Source organism: Daphnia pulex, chromosome 3 (assembly GCF_021134715.1).
Source record: "Daphnia pulex isolate KAP4 chromosome 3, ASM2113471v1".
Taxonomy (NCBI): domain Eukaryota; kingdom Metazoa; phylum Arthropoda; class Branchiopoda; order Diplostraca; family Daphniidae; genus Daphnia; species Daphnia pulex.
In genome coordinates, this window is record NC_060019.1 from 11205546 (window position 1) to 11218671 (window position 13126).

General features: G+C 41.1%; 3 protein-coding genes across 6 annotated transcripts; 1 reads left to right on the forward strand and 2 right to left on the reverse strand.

The window, feature by feature from the left end:
• Window positions 1-1795: 1795 nt before the first annotated feature.
• Window positions 1796-5775, reverse strand: LOC124189847. 2 transcript variants are annotated; one of them, XM_046582323.1, is made up of 5 exons: window positions 5468-5775; window positions 4182-5397; window positions 3615-3814; window positions 3454-3490; window positions 1796-2294 (listed from the first exon to the last, which is right to left on the reverse strand). In XM_046582323.1, the coding sequence occupies exons 2-5, from the start codon at window positions 5356-5358 to the stop codon at window positions 2167-2169; spliced, it is 1542 nt and encodes a 513-aa protein (XP_046438279.1). In that variant the 5' UTR covers window positions 5359-5397; window positions 5468-5775; the 3' UTR covers window positions 1796-2166. The 2 variants fall into 2 exon arrangements, with proteins under 2 accessions (XP_046438279.1, XP_046438280.1); XM_046582324.1 differs by having other exon boundaries at window positions 3630-3814; window positions 5468-5773.
• Window positions 5776-8223: 2448 nt separating this feature from the next.
• Window positions 8224-10633, reverse strand: LOC124189848 (alpha-N-acetylgalactosaminidase-like). 3 transcript variants are annotated; one of them, XM_046582326.1, is made up of 11 exons: window positions 10504-10633; window positions 10164-10398; window positions 9911-10085; window positions 9754-9822; window positions 9571-9676; window positions 9391-9485; window positions 9267-9326; window positions 9088-9189; window positions 8820-9017; window positions 8509-8746; window positions 8224-8416 (listed from the first exon to the last, which is right to left on the reverse strand). In XM_046582326.1, the coding sequence occupies exons 2-11, from the start codon at window positions 10322-10324 to the stop codon at window positions 8364-8366; spliced, it is 1257 nt and encodes a 418-aa protein (XP_046438282.1). In that variant the 5' UTR covers window positions 10325-10398; window positions 10504-10633; the 3' UTR covers window positions 8224-8363. The 3 variants fall into 3 exon arrangements, with proteins under 3 accessions (XP_046438282.1, XP_046438283.1, XP_046438281.1); XM_046582327.1 differs by having other exon boundaries at window positions 10473-10560; XM_046582325.1 differs by having other exon boundaries at window positions 10164-10566.
• A 43-nt stretch (window positions 10634-10676) lies between these two features.
• On the forward strand, window positions 10677-12889 carry LOC124190331 (NAD(P)H-hydrate epimerase). Its single transcript, XM_046582955.1, has 8 exons — window positions 10677-10848; window positions 10968-11050; window positions 11118-11341; window positions 11675-11971; window positions 12044-12160; window positions 12224-12480; window positions 12563-12644; window positions 12710-12889. The coding sequence occupies exons 1-8, from the start codon at window positions 10845-10847 to the stop codon at window positions 12831-12833; spliced, it is 1188 nt and encodes a 395-aa protein (XP_046438911.1). The 5' UTR covers window positions 10677-10844; the 3' UTR covers window positions 12834-12889.
• The last annotated feature ends 237 nt before the right edge of the window (window positions 12890-13126 follow it).

A 13126-nucleotide genomic window follows, 5' to 3' on the forward strand; every position in this document is an offset into this window, starting at 1 on the left:
AATAAGATCAATCCTTTTTCTTTCATGAATACATTTTCCGGCTCTTATTTTTTAAATAGATTCTTCATGGGACATGATCAGGTGGCAAGACAATACATCCAGCTATAGCTAGCTACTTTACAGTTTATACTATACTTATGTATATACGCGTTGGACAGTAAAAACTCGTCCGTCTCCCGAGAGAGGCAAAGATAAGTTGCTGGTAACACGAGAAAGACATCAAAACTGTAGCCACAGTAAAGCTCTTGTATATCTCTCGACCCCCAAAAGTTGCTATAGTATTCTTTCTTCCACTGCTGGAGAGAGCGAGTGTGAACGACAGAATTCAGAAAGGGAGATCAGAGTCAGGGACCCCCCCCCCCCCAGTCTATATTTATGTATGCACACACACACATACCATGTTCTGTATATTTATATATTCGGTAGCCGAGTTCGTCGCGATGACACCACCCTTTTTAAGGATTTGGAGGTCTCTCTGTTGGCGCATGACAGATTTTCTTTTTTACTTGGGGGCACAAATGCAATACTGGTATATAGTAGTACTCGTTTTTATTTTTATGTTCTCACGTTTGGTCGCTCATAACGAGATAGAAAATAAAATATAAAAAGACAAAAACGAGGATGCCGTACACTTTCCAACTTGTATTCTCTCTATAATGATTCCTTACGAGTGCTGCTGGGCGAAAACACTTGTGAAATCAAGTTCATGTTCGTGTCCATGTCAACGGAAAAGTCTAAACCCTTTTTTTTGGGTGTACATTGACGGTCAGAGTTTGTAAGTTGTTTTTTTAAAAAGGAAAATAGATTTTTCTTTTCAATTTGTGTGTGACATATCCTGCAGGATTGGTTCACTCGGGGAGTTTTGATCAATAGCCGTAGTCGTTGCGGATCGATATATATACACACATGCACAGTGTGCACACGGTAACTGAAGCGACAGCAGCATCCTGTCTGCGTCACCAGCTTGGCTGTGCTGCTGCTGTGGTCCCCGGAGTGATTACATTGTAACAACTTTGGCCAATGAAAGAAACGAGAAGAAGAAGACGAATGAATTCTTTATTATAAAAACGAGAGCCGCTCCATAGACTCTATTGTCTTTTTTAGAATCCATTTGCGAGTTACCTACCTTTTTTTGCCATTATTATTTTACCTTTAGACTCTTTTTTGTGTGTTCCTTTTGGCCCGGCTGCATCGATCCACCTTTTATATTATATCATCAATCTGGTGAGCACTCAGATGCGAACAGAATCTCAACATTGGGTTATATTCCGTGGCCCACGGATTGTTAGAGATGCTGCTATCTTTGTGACCCGACTACTAAGATGTACTACCCCGGCGAAAAAGTGGAGTGGACTAATAAATCCTGATCATTACATCACCCAATTTCATCTAAATAAAACCCCCCTTTTTTATGTCTAACCCTCGTATTAAAAATGAAGTGAAAAGAAATGAGAAAAGAATTTGATATAGTTTACCGTGGACGCTGAAAAGAAGCGGAATAATCCTGGATACAACATCCGACTCTAGTCTATATAGAGACTATCTAAGCACTTGACACTAATCCTTGACGGCAGGTCGTTAAATATCTTCCCTTAGTAAATGATATAGTCGCATAGTTTTTATCACCTTTCTCTTTGATGACGTTCATCACCTGCCATCACAGACTCTATTACTCTCTCCCTCATTTTCCAGAGTGTCGGTTTCCCTTCATTATACGACGACGTCACCAAAGTTGGCCTCTATCACATCACCCAAATGTAATTCAAAACTTTTTTTGGGTTTTTTTTACGGTTCGTAATTTGTATTCTTTTTATTTTATTTTCTGGCCATCATCAACACAATAACGACATGATATATGCAGACATCAATTCTCGATTCACGTATAAATGGTATAGAATTAAACGGTAGGGATATATAATAGTTTTGAAATGATAATTTAAAATTAAAGTGTTCCGGGGCAGGGTGTTCTATTATAAGTAGTTAATAATCTTGATTGATAATTGATCGGGTAATCCGCAAAGGGTTATACATGTTACATTTAAGACGTGCGCGGCCATGTGAGCTCCTCTTCTATAATATCGACCGCTGAACATTGTCAAACTCCCATCAGCAGCAAACAACCACATTGTTTTTCTTTTCTTTTTCTCCCCCAGCGCTGCTCAGGGATTAGTTGGACAAAGGTGATTGGATGTTGGGGTGAGTCGGTACGCAAGTGCAGGTCAAAGTCCGTAATAAAAGCATTCGCAGTCGGCTGTACCATTTTCGGTTGTGTCTCCCTTTCGGAACGGCGACATCTGAAACAAAAAACATCGCAGACATAAATTGGCTGTCATTCCTTATATGTCAAGGTATACAGTAAAAACACACACACAGTTGTTATAAAGGGGAAATAAAAAAGATATAAGGCTTATGGACAAAGTTCTTATTGATTTAAAACGAAATAAAAGAAAATGGGGGACTATATAATGTGTGTAGTATGGATTTTTTCTCATTGGTGGGACGACGACGGGCGATGCCTGGGACACGCGCGAATGCACAGTGAGAAGAAACAGCTCGACATCATTTCGCGCTTCAAGTATTCATCCAAGATTCATGAAGCGAACACAAAAGGGACTTGAATACATGTACAGTAGTTTTAGATGGAAAAGAAAAAAGATTCAAGATGTAAACGTCGGACATTTATTTGCGCTAGACACACATTTCCCTATATATATAGCCCATAGCGCGTGATTACTAAATTATTGTCGAAAATTCAATTATTAAATTTCCCCGGCCGCGTCAATTAACTCTATAGCCGACTATATTCTATATATTAACGGCTAATCCTATATCTAGTGTACTATAGAGAGAGAAAGAGACTGGTGCTGAGCTGTGAACGATGCGCCTATTGTTGGTGGCGATGGGTTCGATTGTGTTGCTCAACGTCAATATTAGAGGTTGGCGTAATATAGCATATATAGTAGTATACCGGCTAACGCTCATACTTTACGGTAGGGGGGTATAGACATCTAATATTGACGAAGACGGCGTGTATACATTGGACGCAACAGCGAGAGAAAACGGCGGGGATAATCAAGCGGGGCCCATTTTCCTTTGATGGCGGAATGATTGCGCTCCTCACACGCGCATCCAAACATATTCCCGCACGCTCTGCTCCGGTCGTGAAATATTATAGAAAAGTTTCACCCAGACTATTTGTTTTATTTGTTTTTTTCGCCGAAATATAATCAAGCAAATACGACAAAAAAGGAAATAAGAGTCGGGAGAAATATGTGTATGTAGGAATGAATTAGGCCTAGAAAAGGAAATATTTTTAATTACTTTGCCGCTTCAACCCTTTTTCTATTCATCAACACTTGACGTCGCTGACGGGCTTTTTAGTACTAGGCAATCGCGTCTATATATTACAAGACAATAATATCTATAGAAGGAAAAGAAATTCAATCAACTTACGTTGCAATTCGAGACTTAATTTGCTCTTCTGCTCCATCTTTTACCACGACGTGTGGCAAAGTCACAAATACAAGAAAAAGGACAAATTCAGATTAGAATGTCGTCAAATAGAGTTGAAACGAATATTTTAGAACGAAAAAGATTCCGCCACGGTTATTTACTTGAAATGTCGATACCTTGCTGGCTACGTGACCGCGTCTGAGCGTCTCTTCTTGAGCTGAGCGGAGCAACTGGAGAACGAATCCCGTCGCCAAATCCATGAGTTCCTCGTCGTTTTTCAAAGCGTTTAGCCGGTCGAAGAGATCGCAAGTCGGATCGTGCTGATTCGTCATCCCTTCAACACCCACCTCCTCGACAGTCACTAATATAGAAACGCCAGATGAATGATAATACACACACAAACAAACCAACCGAATAATGATGTATACACCGCGGTTAAGTGGCCCCCCAGTCATCTTGAAACGGTTCATCACAACTTGAAGGGTTTTTCTCTAGCTCTTATTTTTTGAAAAAAACATTTCTACTATAGCTGTTAAGGCTTCAACGAGACAAGAAGGAGACGGATCGATAGGAGAGATCCAACCGAGTGCAAACACACAGAGAGACAGTCACAGAAAAATAGAAACTGACGTCAATACAGTCATCTCTCTCCATCCGTATAATCGATGGTCGAATAAAATGTGTACACACACAGCCTTATATAGCACAGCACTTGAGTCATTAGGTACCTGATAACGTCGTCATTGTGCCGTCGGGCTCGTCGGCTCTCGATTGTAATTCGTTCAGCTCGTCTTGGTCCATCTTGGCCGCCACGATCGACTCGCTCTCCTGTTGAGGCGACTGGGCGCTCTCCAGGGCCGATTCCGGAGTCGGACTCAACATTTTCCGATCGGAAATCACTCCTGATGGTTGGTGGTGATGCTGTTCACCGATAAAGGTGAGCATCGACGGGAAAATGTCGTGGCTACTCACCGGGTTGCTGCCCGAATCCAAACTGGAATATCGCCTTCCGGCACCGGGTCGGATAATTCCGACTCCGCCGCCGCGCTGGTCGGCGCCTTCGACGGATGCCGTCTGTTGAGCTGCGCTGGATCCTGGCACCAGACTTAAGGATCGACTGAATTGAACGCGTTTTACCGGTTTACCGGCCTCTGATGATGGCGAGTTTATCTCCTCCCAGATGATGCGTTGAGGCGAGTGACTGGCCACCACCGGAAGAGTCTTTTCTTCCGGCAGGATCGCTGCTGGATCTGTTATCAGGATCAACGGATCAGCCGGTTCCTCGGCAACTTGTGGCGATGGCTCCTGCTGATTCTGGCTGGACTCGCCACGCGGAATCTGAGTGACGGCACTGATCTGACTGATTTCTTCGCAGTCGGAAGATTCTTCCGACTCACCGGCCGTTTTGAGCCCGTCGTCGTCAATGGGACTGAGGGCGTCACCGATTTGATTGACGTAAATGATTGTCGCTTCGATCGCCGGTTGTGCTGCTGCTACCGGTGGTTGTTGTGCTGTGCTGGACGGCGATTCCATCAATTCAACAGGATCGGCTTGCATGGCGGAATCGGAGAAATTGGTTTTGTTAGTCTCCGTCGCGTGATGTTTGCGCTGCTTGTGCTGTTTCTCCTCTTTGTAGCGGAAACTGTAGGCCTTGGGAGAAGTGGTCGACGACGACGACGGCGGTGGCGGCTCATCTTCGACAACTTCCGGATCCCAAATGTCAATCATTCCGACGACGTCCGGCACGGGAGATGTCACGCGAATGGTTGGCGTTTGCGGCGGCGTTCCCGTGCTGGTCGATCGACTGCCGTAAGCAATTCGTTGGTGACCTCCGCTCGTAGAAGTTGAAGTAGAAGATGATGACGACGATTGATTCTTACCACCGTGACGGAACGAGTAGGACATTTTCTAGCTGGTTGGAATTTTCAACGCTGCTGAATAGATCTGTAGAAATTTTATTAATAGTCGACTAAAAACAAATATATAGAGATGATGCGGTGTAGTAGAGACTTACCTAATAATCCTGGTCGGCGGATGAGAGCGGGAGAACATGAGAGCGATCAACAGCCGCGATCACTCTGTCAAGGTTCGTAGCACTGTGAACTGCGGGATGAATGCGAGAGCAAACTGCTGGCCAAATAGGGAGGAGGAGAGAGGCAGCCAACAGACTCGTCTACTACACCAGCAGCTGGGCGGTGCAACAGCTTCAACCTGGCGCGCAGTCGTCAACCCAAAACCACCAGTCGTATATTTTATTCTTTTTCTGTCATCATCACTCGAGGTCTTGGACGACCTGTTGCTACACACCAAGTCTCCGCTTTTATTTCTTATACTATACACATCCAAAAGGAATGTGTCGATGTTATAATACATAGAAATGTTGGTTGTCTTTGTGGTCGCTTTTAATTATGGGAGGGGCATGCGCATTTGTCGCCCAGCTGACGAAACAACACGCAAACTGATGTACAACTCGGCTAATAAAATAACACGAAATGCTGCGCAGTATAGGAAAATGAGAGGGGCTGCTGGCAAATTGGCCAACAACGAGAACCCTTTGACTGTCCTGTCAAACGGCCGTTGGTCGAATCTCAAAAGTTGTTGTTGTTGTTGAAGCACACCGCTGCCAAGCAGCAGCAGAGGGTCGTTCTCGGTATTGCAATCTTATCTTCACTTATCTTAATTAAAAAAAGAGGAACTCGACGGGTATATGGCATCTAGGCTCATGCGGGCATCATCATCATTATTACGGTCTGCTTTTCTATGAAGCCATCCAATATTGATTGCGCCCAAAGGCAACTTGGATATAGTAATACTGATGCAGGGCCCTGGGCCCTGTGCATCCGCATATCGTAATCATTTGTCTCCATAATTGATGGCATTTTCCATCGGCTCTCGTCACTATGACAGCATAGCCATTACTTGGTTTCCTATCCGGACAGCAGCACCTTTACATATACTGTAATTAAAAAGTATATGGGCAAAGCAAATTGATATAATAAAGAATGAAAAAACCAAAAGCGCTATGTAGCTCTCTATTTTGTTACTTGGAATTTGCACAAGCCGACTCATCATTTCATGGCTGGGTCGTCTTGATTACATCCGCCGCTCCTCCGGTTGGATGCACCATCGCTCCCAGCTGTATAGTATGCCAGGGCCTCCTTAGATTTCCTTCCTGGGCGACAATCACACTAGAAATCATATATAAGCTATAGTTCTCTTCTTTTTGTGTGAGTAGTAGTGTAGGTCTAACATCTCTTTTAATACTATTTTTTCCAGCCCGTTGAAGGTTCCCGGTGACCCGCAACTATTTGGTGACGCCCGCAGCAGCGGCCTATGATATATTGAATTGTATAGAAAGGATCTGCATGATGCTCCATGGCCGACACGAAATCAATAATTACAGCACGACGCTTAAGAGATATATATAACGGGTATAAATTATATCGAGTCAGTTTACGCAACCTTGTTGTGACGTCCTTAACAACGGAGAGACCAGCAGCCCAGTCACGAAAAGGGGAAACGGGAGCTATAGTCTCTCCAGCAGCAGCGCGCGTTGCACGGTTACGCCCAAAAAATCAATACAACCCACTCGGCACTCTCCTTTGTGCATTCTTCGTCCAGGTGTGCTCCGCTGCTACTCTCTCCTTTAAACAGCACGCACTCTTTACTCGCCCCTAAAAACTCCCGATGTGGAAAAGGGGAAAAAAAGGGAGTAAGACGGCGGCCATTATAGGTAGTGGGTACTATAGCATATATAACCTCGTTTACTATAACCAAACCTATTTGTCATCTAGCCTTTTATTGATTGATGGCAGCAGAATATGAAGGGGGTAAAAATACAATAGTTTGTAACGCCACCTGTAATGTCTTGCTTCACCTGAAAAATTTGCCATCAATAAGGAATGACAGATATGTATATAGATAATACCCATAACGATGGAAGACGACAGCCAGAGATGATGCACTATCGATTATGATTAGAGTACAGGACTAGACTTCCTTCCATGAATTATTATTATTATTATTTTTCTACCTAACCATGAACTTTTGGGGCAATTATTGGTCCCCATCAAAAGTTATGAACCCAAGAAAGTTGACATCCGTCGTCCGGAATCCGCTTTTGTTGATTCGGGTGGTGCATTTCCAGCACTATAAATTCGTGATTTTCATGGCTAACAGCGCAGCAGAGAGATTTAGCTTGTTATCGCAACAGTGTTGACTTTCTCTATCGCCGTGAATCGTGACAATCATCGGGAAATGTTGACCGTCTTTTCCTTTTTCTTCTTCCCAGCTCCCCCCCCCCCCCACGGGAAATCGAAGGAAGACGTTGTTGTTATGACGGAGAACAAACTTCCTTTCTGACTATCTAATCAGTTACCTCCCCCCCCAAACGTTTCGCAGAGTGCTAACGCGTTTGCGTATATCTAACGCCAAACTCTTTTTTTCTTTGTGTGTGTGTCTTTTTGTGTTGTCGCTGTGGCCCTACGGTCGTCGATCCGGTTGTCTATATGCGCGCGTTTCCTCCATCCATCCACCCAACCCCCCTTTCTTTTTGATCTGTTGCACTTTTCATGAGTCGCTGCGCTCACGATACCGGCAGCAGCCTCATCCCACGTTTCTTCGGCTGTATATAGATATCCTATTATCTATAACACACACAAACGCAAATCGAGTATCCTTCCGTATTCGATTCCAGTCCACATCCGCCCGGACGCGGAAGACTATATCCTTCACTTACCTATAAAATAAAATAGATATATAATATAGCACTGCATCCGAATGTTTTTATTGGATAAACTGGGAAATTTATGTATAAATAGATTTCTTATTTTATTTTTATTTTTTTTTGTACACAATGGAAAATGTTGCCTTTTTCTGGTGTTGGAGAGTCTTTTTACAACGTAATCCCATTAGGGAGTGAAAGGGGGCACTCGTATGATGGTGCACTTCAGCATGGCGACACCTGCATCCAGTCAAAGTTAAGGAAAAGGCTTTTAGAGTTTTACATTTTTCGTGCAACTGTTAGTCGATGGTCCGTTTTTTTATTTTTTTTACCTGAAGGGTTGACGTCGACCTGGATGGCCTGATCCGGTGAAATGATTCCAACGTCTTTGTGCTCATTCAGTTCGCGGACGTGGTAGCCATCGCCGGAATCTAAACCCAATTCACGCAGTGGAACGGTGACTTGCGACGGCGTTCCATCAACACGCCGATTAAGGACGACGATGGCCCACGAATATCGTTGGCCGCTCTTGGGCAAGACGGGCTTGGTCCAAATTTCGATTCCTTGTTTCTTTTTCGAATAAAGAAGAAGACAATTTAGAATTAGTTCTTGATTCAATAAAAATGGAAATAAAATCACGTACTTTGTAAACTCTTCTTCCCTGGACGCCCAGGGGGTCCTGGTTGACAGCAATAATTTCAGTGTTGAGCAAGATAGCTTTGAATTCAGGTCGAATGGTTCTCAAATCGACCGACATTAAAAGAGGGGAAGCCATGATGGCCCACATGCACATTTGAGCGCGACTTTGCTCGTAACTCAAACCGAAATTTCCAATGATCAGCTGCACGTGAAATACATTTTAGTAGTTTGTTGAGGTTTCTTTGTTTTCACATGAACAAAAGTTGAGATACCATGTCCGGATCATTCCAGTGGCCAGGCCCGGCCAGGGGAATCAAAGTGTCTTGGTTATCCCCGTAATAATCGATGATTGAAGTAACGCTCTGCCACGAGTCCTTTTTTATTGGAAACATTTTACTGTTTGAACTTTTGGGTTTCATTCAATACAAAATCATTTGAATCAAATAAATACCTGAATATCTTCAAAGTTGCGCCAAAGATTGCAGGTTTTGCTGATGGTTGCGTAATCAGGCTGAAATTCAAAGAGAGAAATGAATAGTTTTGTTAACTACAAATAATGCATCAGAAATAATTACCTCCATTTTGGTAACTAGTTGATAGAACGGCCAAGAACACGAGTATATCATTGAGCGGCCAGTGCGGTTAAGATAATATCCGAATTCGGGGTAACCTTAATGTTGGAAGAACAACGGTACTTCAATTTTCCACCAATTGCAAGGCTACAGCTAGTACTCAAAGACAAAATATTATTTTACCTTTATCCATTTGAGATGGGAATGAATAACAGCCGTCTAGTTTGACATAGTCAACTTTCCAGTCCGCAAAAGTTTGAGCGTCCAATTTCATGTTGTTCAAAATACCCTTAATAAATATATTGAAAACAAATTACTTTTTAACCATTCTGAAAATATAAACAGTAAAGCAAAAAATCAATTTACTGGGTAGCCAGCGCAAGTGTAGTTTCCATAATCTTCGTAAATTCCAAATCGCAAGCCACGGGAGTGTATCTTTAAAAAAAATACAAAAAAAATATAATTAAATGAGTTATTTGCGGAGATAAGATATTTTACTTCAAAGAAATGATAATCGTCTCACATAATCGGAAAGTGCTGGTATGCCACTAGGGAATCGAATGGGATCGGCTTTCAATCTGCCATCAGAATCTCTTACTTTATCCAACCAGCAGTCGTCCAAGCTAATTAAATTGTAACCAGCTTTGGCATAGCCTTCTGAGACCAGAAGATCAGCCATCTCCATAAATAATCGTTCACTACAGAGTAAAGATTGTTTAAGAAAAAATTCCTGGAATGAAACATTTTACTTTATTAAAAAGGAAATTGTTTGGAACCTGATGCAGTGCTTTGGATCATTGACACAGTCGGTGTTGCATCTAAATCTCTGCCACGCCAGCCACCCCATTGGTGGAGACAATGCCAAACCATTATCAAGGCAGTGTGAAAATGACGAGAAACTTAATATCACCAAGCATATTTGAAAAAATATCTCCATTGGATTGTTTTGAACGTTTTCAAAGCGGATATTCGACACTGGTCTAAGCTTCTCGTCAATATATGTTTCACAACCTATAAGAGAAACGGCATACAATCAGAGATCTGCGAGAATACTAGATTCTGTTCTAGATTAAATAAATAATAACTGCAAGAAACGACAGCTGTCGTAACAAAAACCTCAATTCTCAGTGACGGCGGTATTGTTACTCAAGAGCCCGTATTATTTTGATATGACACTTGACACTTGCTTTTGTTTTGATTTTTATATTGAATTGTTCTCAGCAGATGGCTTTTCTTCGCCACCTAGCGACTGAAAAAGGTAGTTTTTACATTCTTGTTTTGTCACTTAATCAGCGAATGGTGAATCGGTGATGTTGTTCGAGTCTGACTATTCGAGTTATTTGCCACGTAACTTCCGAGTTTCGTCACACTTGTGAGGCTATTTTATTATAAGAATCCAACGTAAAGCACCGAAAATTGCGCATAGGAAAAAAAACAACGAGTGGGGATACTCTGCCATGGGTATAAAATTCAATCTATTTTGCCGTGTAACCATCTTGGTTTAGAATTTCTTCTCCTGCTGCTAGCCTTTCTCTGAAATCTAGTGTTCTACTTTTGAGTGAAATGTTATTTTTATTTAGGTCCCGCTCAAGATGACGTGGTGGAAGAGCAAAATGAGCGTCTTGCCCAGGAACTAGCCGGAAAAGTATCAAGATTAAAAAGTGTAAGTTGCTGCCACTGCTTTATTCTTCCAAAATTGTTAATTGTGTCTAACTTCTTATTTTTTTTAGCTGGCATTTGAAATTGAACATGAAACAAAGGATCAAAATAGCTTTTTAAATGGAATGGTTGATGATTTTGACAGCTCACACAGTCTTTTGGGGAAAAGCATGGGAAGAGTCAAGAACATTTTAAACATGGGAAGCGGTAACAGGAAAACTATGTGCTATGTTGGGTTTCTCATATTTGCCTTTTTCATTCTTGTTTACTACACATCATCTTTATTTAGCAGAAATTAAAATACACTTGTACATTCCACATTATAAATAGTAATGTTAAAAACTTAAACTTAGTTAAGAAAATACCACTACTTAACAACAAATTGGATTATTAACGATTGGATTTGTATAAATTAATAACGAGTGCGAATGCAGAAATTTTGAGGGGTAACCAAAAAGTGGATTTCGAAGTTTTCTCTAATTTTTTTTTATTTCAAAAATAAATTCCAACATCGTCGTATAATATAATTTTTTTTTTAAATTAAACTGCGCACTGCTGGATATTTCATCTAATAAAAAAATCTGCGATTATTGCCGAATAACAGTTATTTTTACGTGTGAAATGTAAAATACGAAATAATTGAGAAAACGGTATGGCAAGTAGGAGGTGTGTTGTTGTTTATTCGTTTTGACATAACGTTTACGATGCGTTCTGCTGTCGGCAGCATCAGTTTACTCGGCAAAATATTTACTTATAGGAATTCTCAAATCTACAGGAAAAGTCAAACATTTCCATTGATACGATCAACACATTCGTTTAAAATGCATCCCCATAGTTATCTCAACCAATCCGATGCAATTGCACTTGATGTGGAGCTTTTCAACTATTTTGGAGTCGAACAGTTAATGGAACTGGCAGGATTAAGGTGTAAAGCTTGATAAGCCTTAAAATAATAATTTCTGTAGATTGTATTTAGTTGTTTATTTTCTTTCATCAGTTGTGCATCAGCAATTGCAGAAGGATTTCCAGAATCCAAAAATGTATTGATTGTTGTAGGTCCAGGGAATAATGGAGGAGATGGACTTGTTTGTGCAAGACATTTGAAAATGTTTGGGTATTATAATCTGAGGTACTTGCAGCAGCAGTTTTTTTTACATGTCTCTTATTTCTTTTATAGCTACTGTCCTGAAATCTTCTATCCCAAGCGTACAGCCAAGACTCTCTATGAAAATCTTACAAAGCAGTGTGAACTGTTTGAAATCCCATTTTTAACAGCATGCCCAACTACTGAAGACTTGAATTCAAAATACTCACTTGTTGTCGATGCACTATTTGGCTTTAGCTTCAAAGCTCCTGTCCGAAAGGAATTCACTGAGATTATTGACAATATGCTACACATGTCTACACCCTGCTGCAGTATTGATATTCCCAGTGGTACAGGAATTCATTTGTTCTTATTGTGCTAGCATTTTTCATACATACAAGTGTGCTATTAAATATTGTCTGGTACTTGCAGGCTGGGATGTTGAAAATGGGCCACTTGATCAAGATAATTCCTTAAAGCCAGCCATGCTTATTTCTTTGTCTGCGCCGAAATTGTACAGTATTTACTTCACGTTCATATTATCTCTGGTTCAAAAATAATTAAAGTCGATTATGGCAGGTGCGCAAGATTTTTCCACGGGATCCATTTTTTAGGGGGTCGTTTTATTGCACCTGCATTGGCTACGAAATACAAACTAAAATTACCAAATTATCCTTCAACGCATAATTGCGTAAGATTATAATATGTTTATCAGCAGGGCCCAGCAGAGCCGTAATAAATACACGATTTCAAAAGCAATGTCTTCATATTAATTATTTTATACTAATTAGTATTAAATTATTTTTAATAAAATCTTGTTTGAAAAGATTTTTGGTAAAAAGTTGTCAGCTGTCTGATGGCATAATCTTTGCTACGCGTTTCACAGAAGAATATATTACCGTCAGCAACCTGATTATTCACTAGCTAATACCGGTTCTTCAGGTGTAAAGGTGTAAAAGTAATAATAATTGAACTATCCATCAATGCGCAAGTATC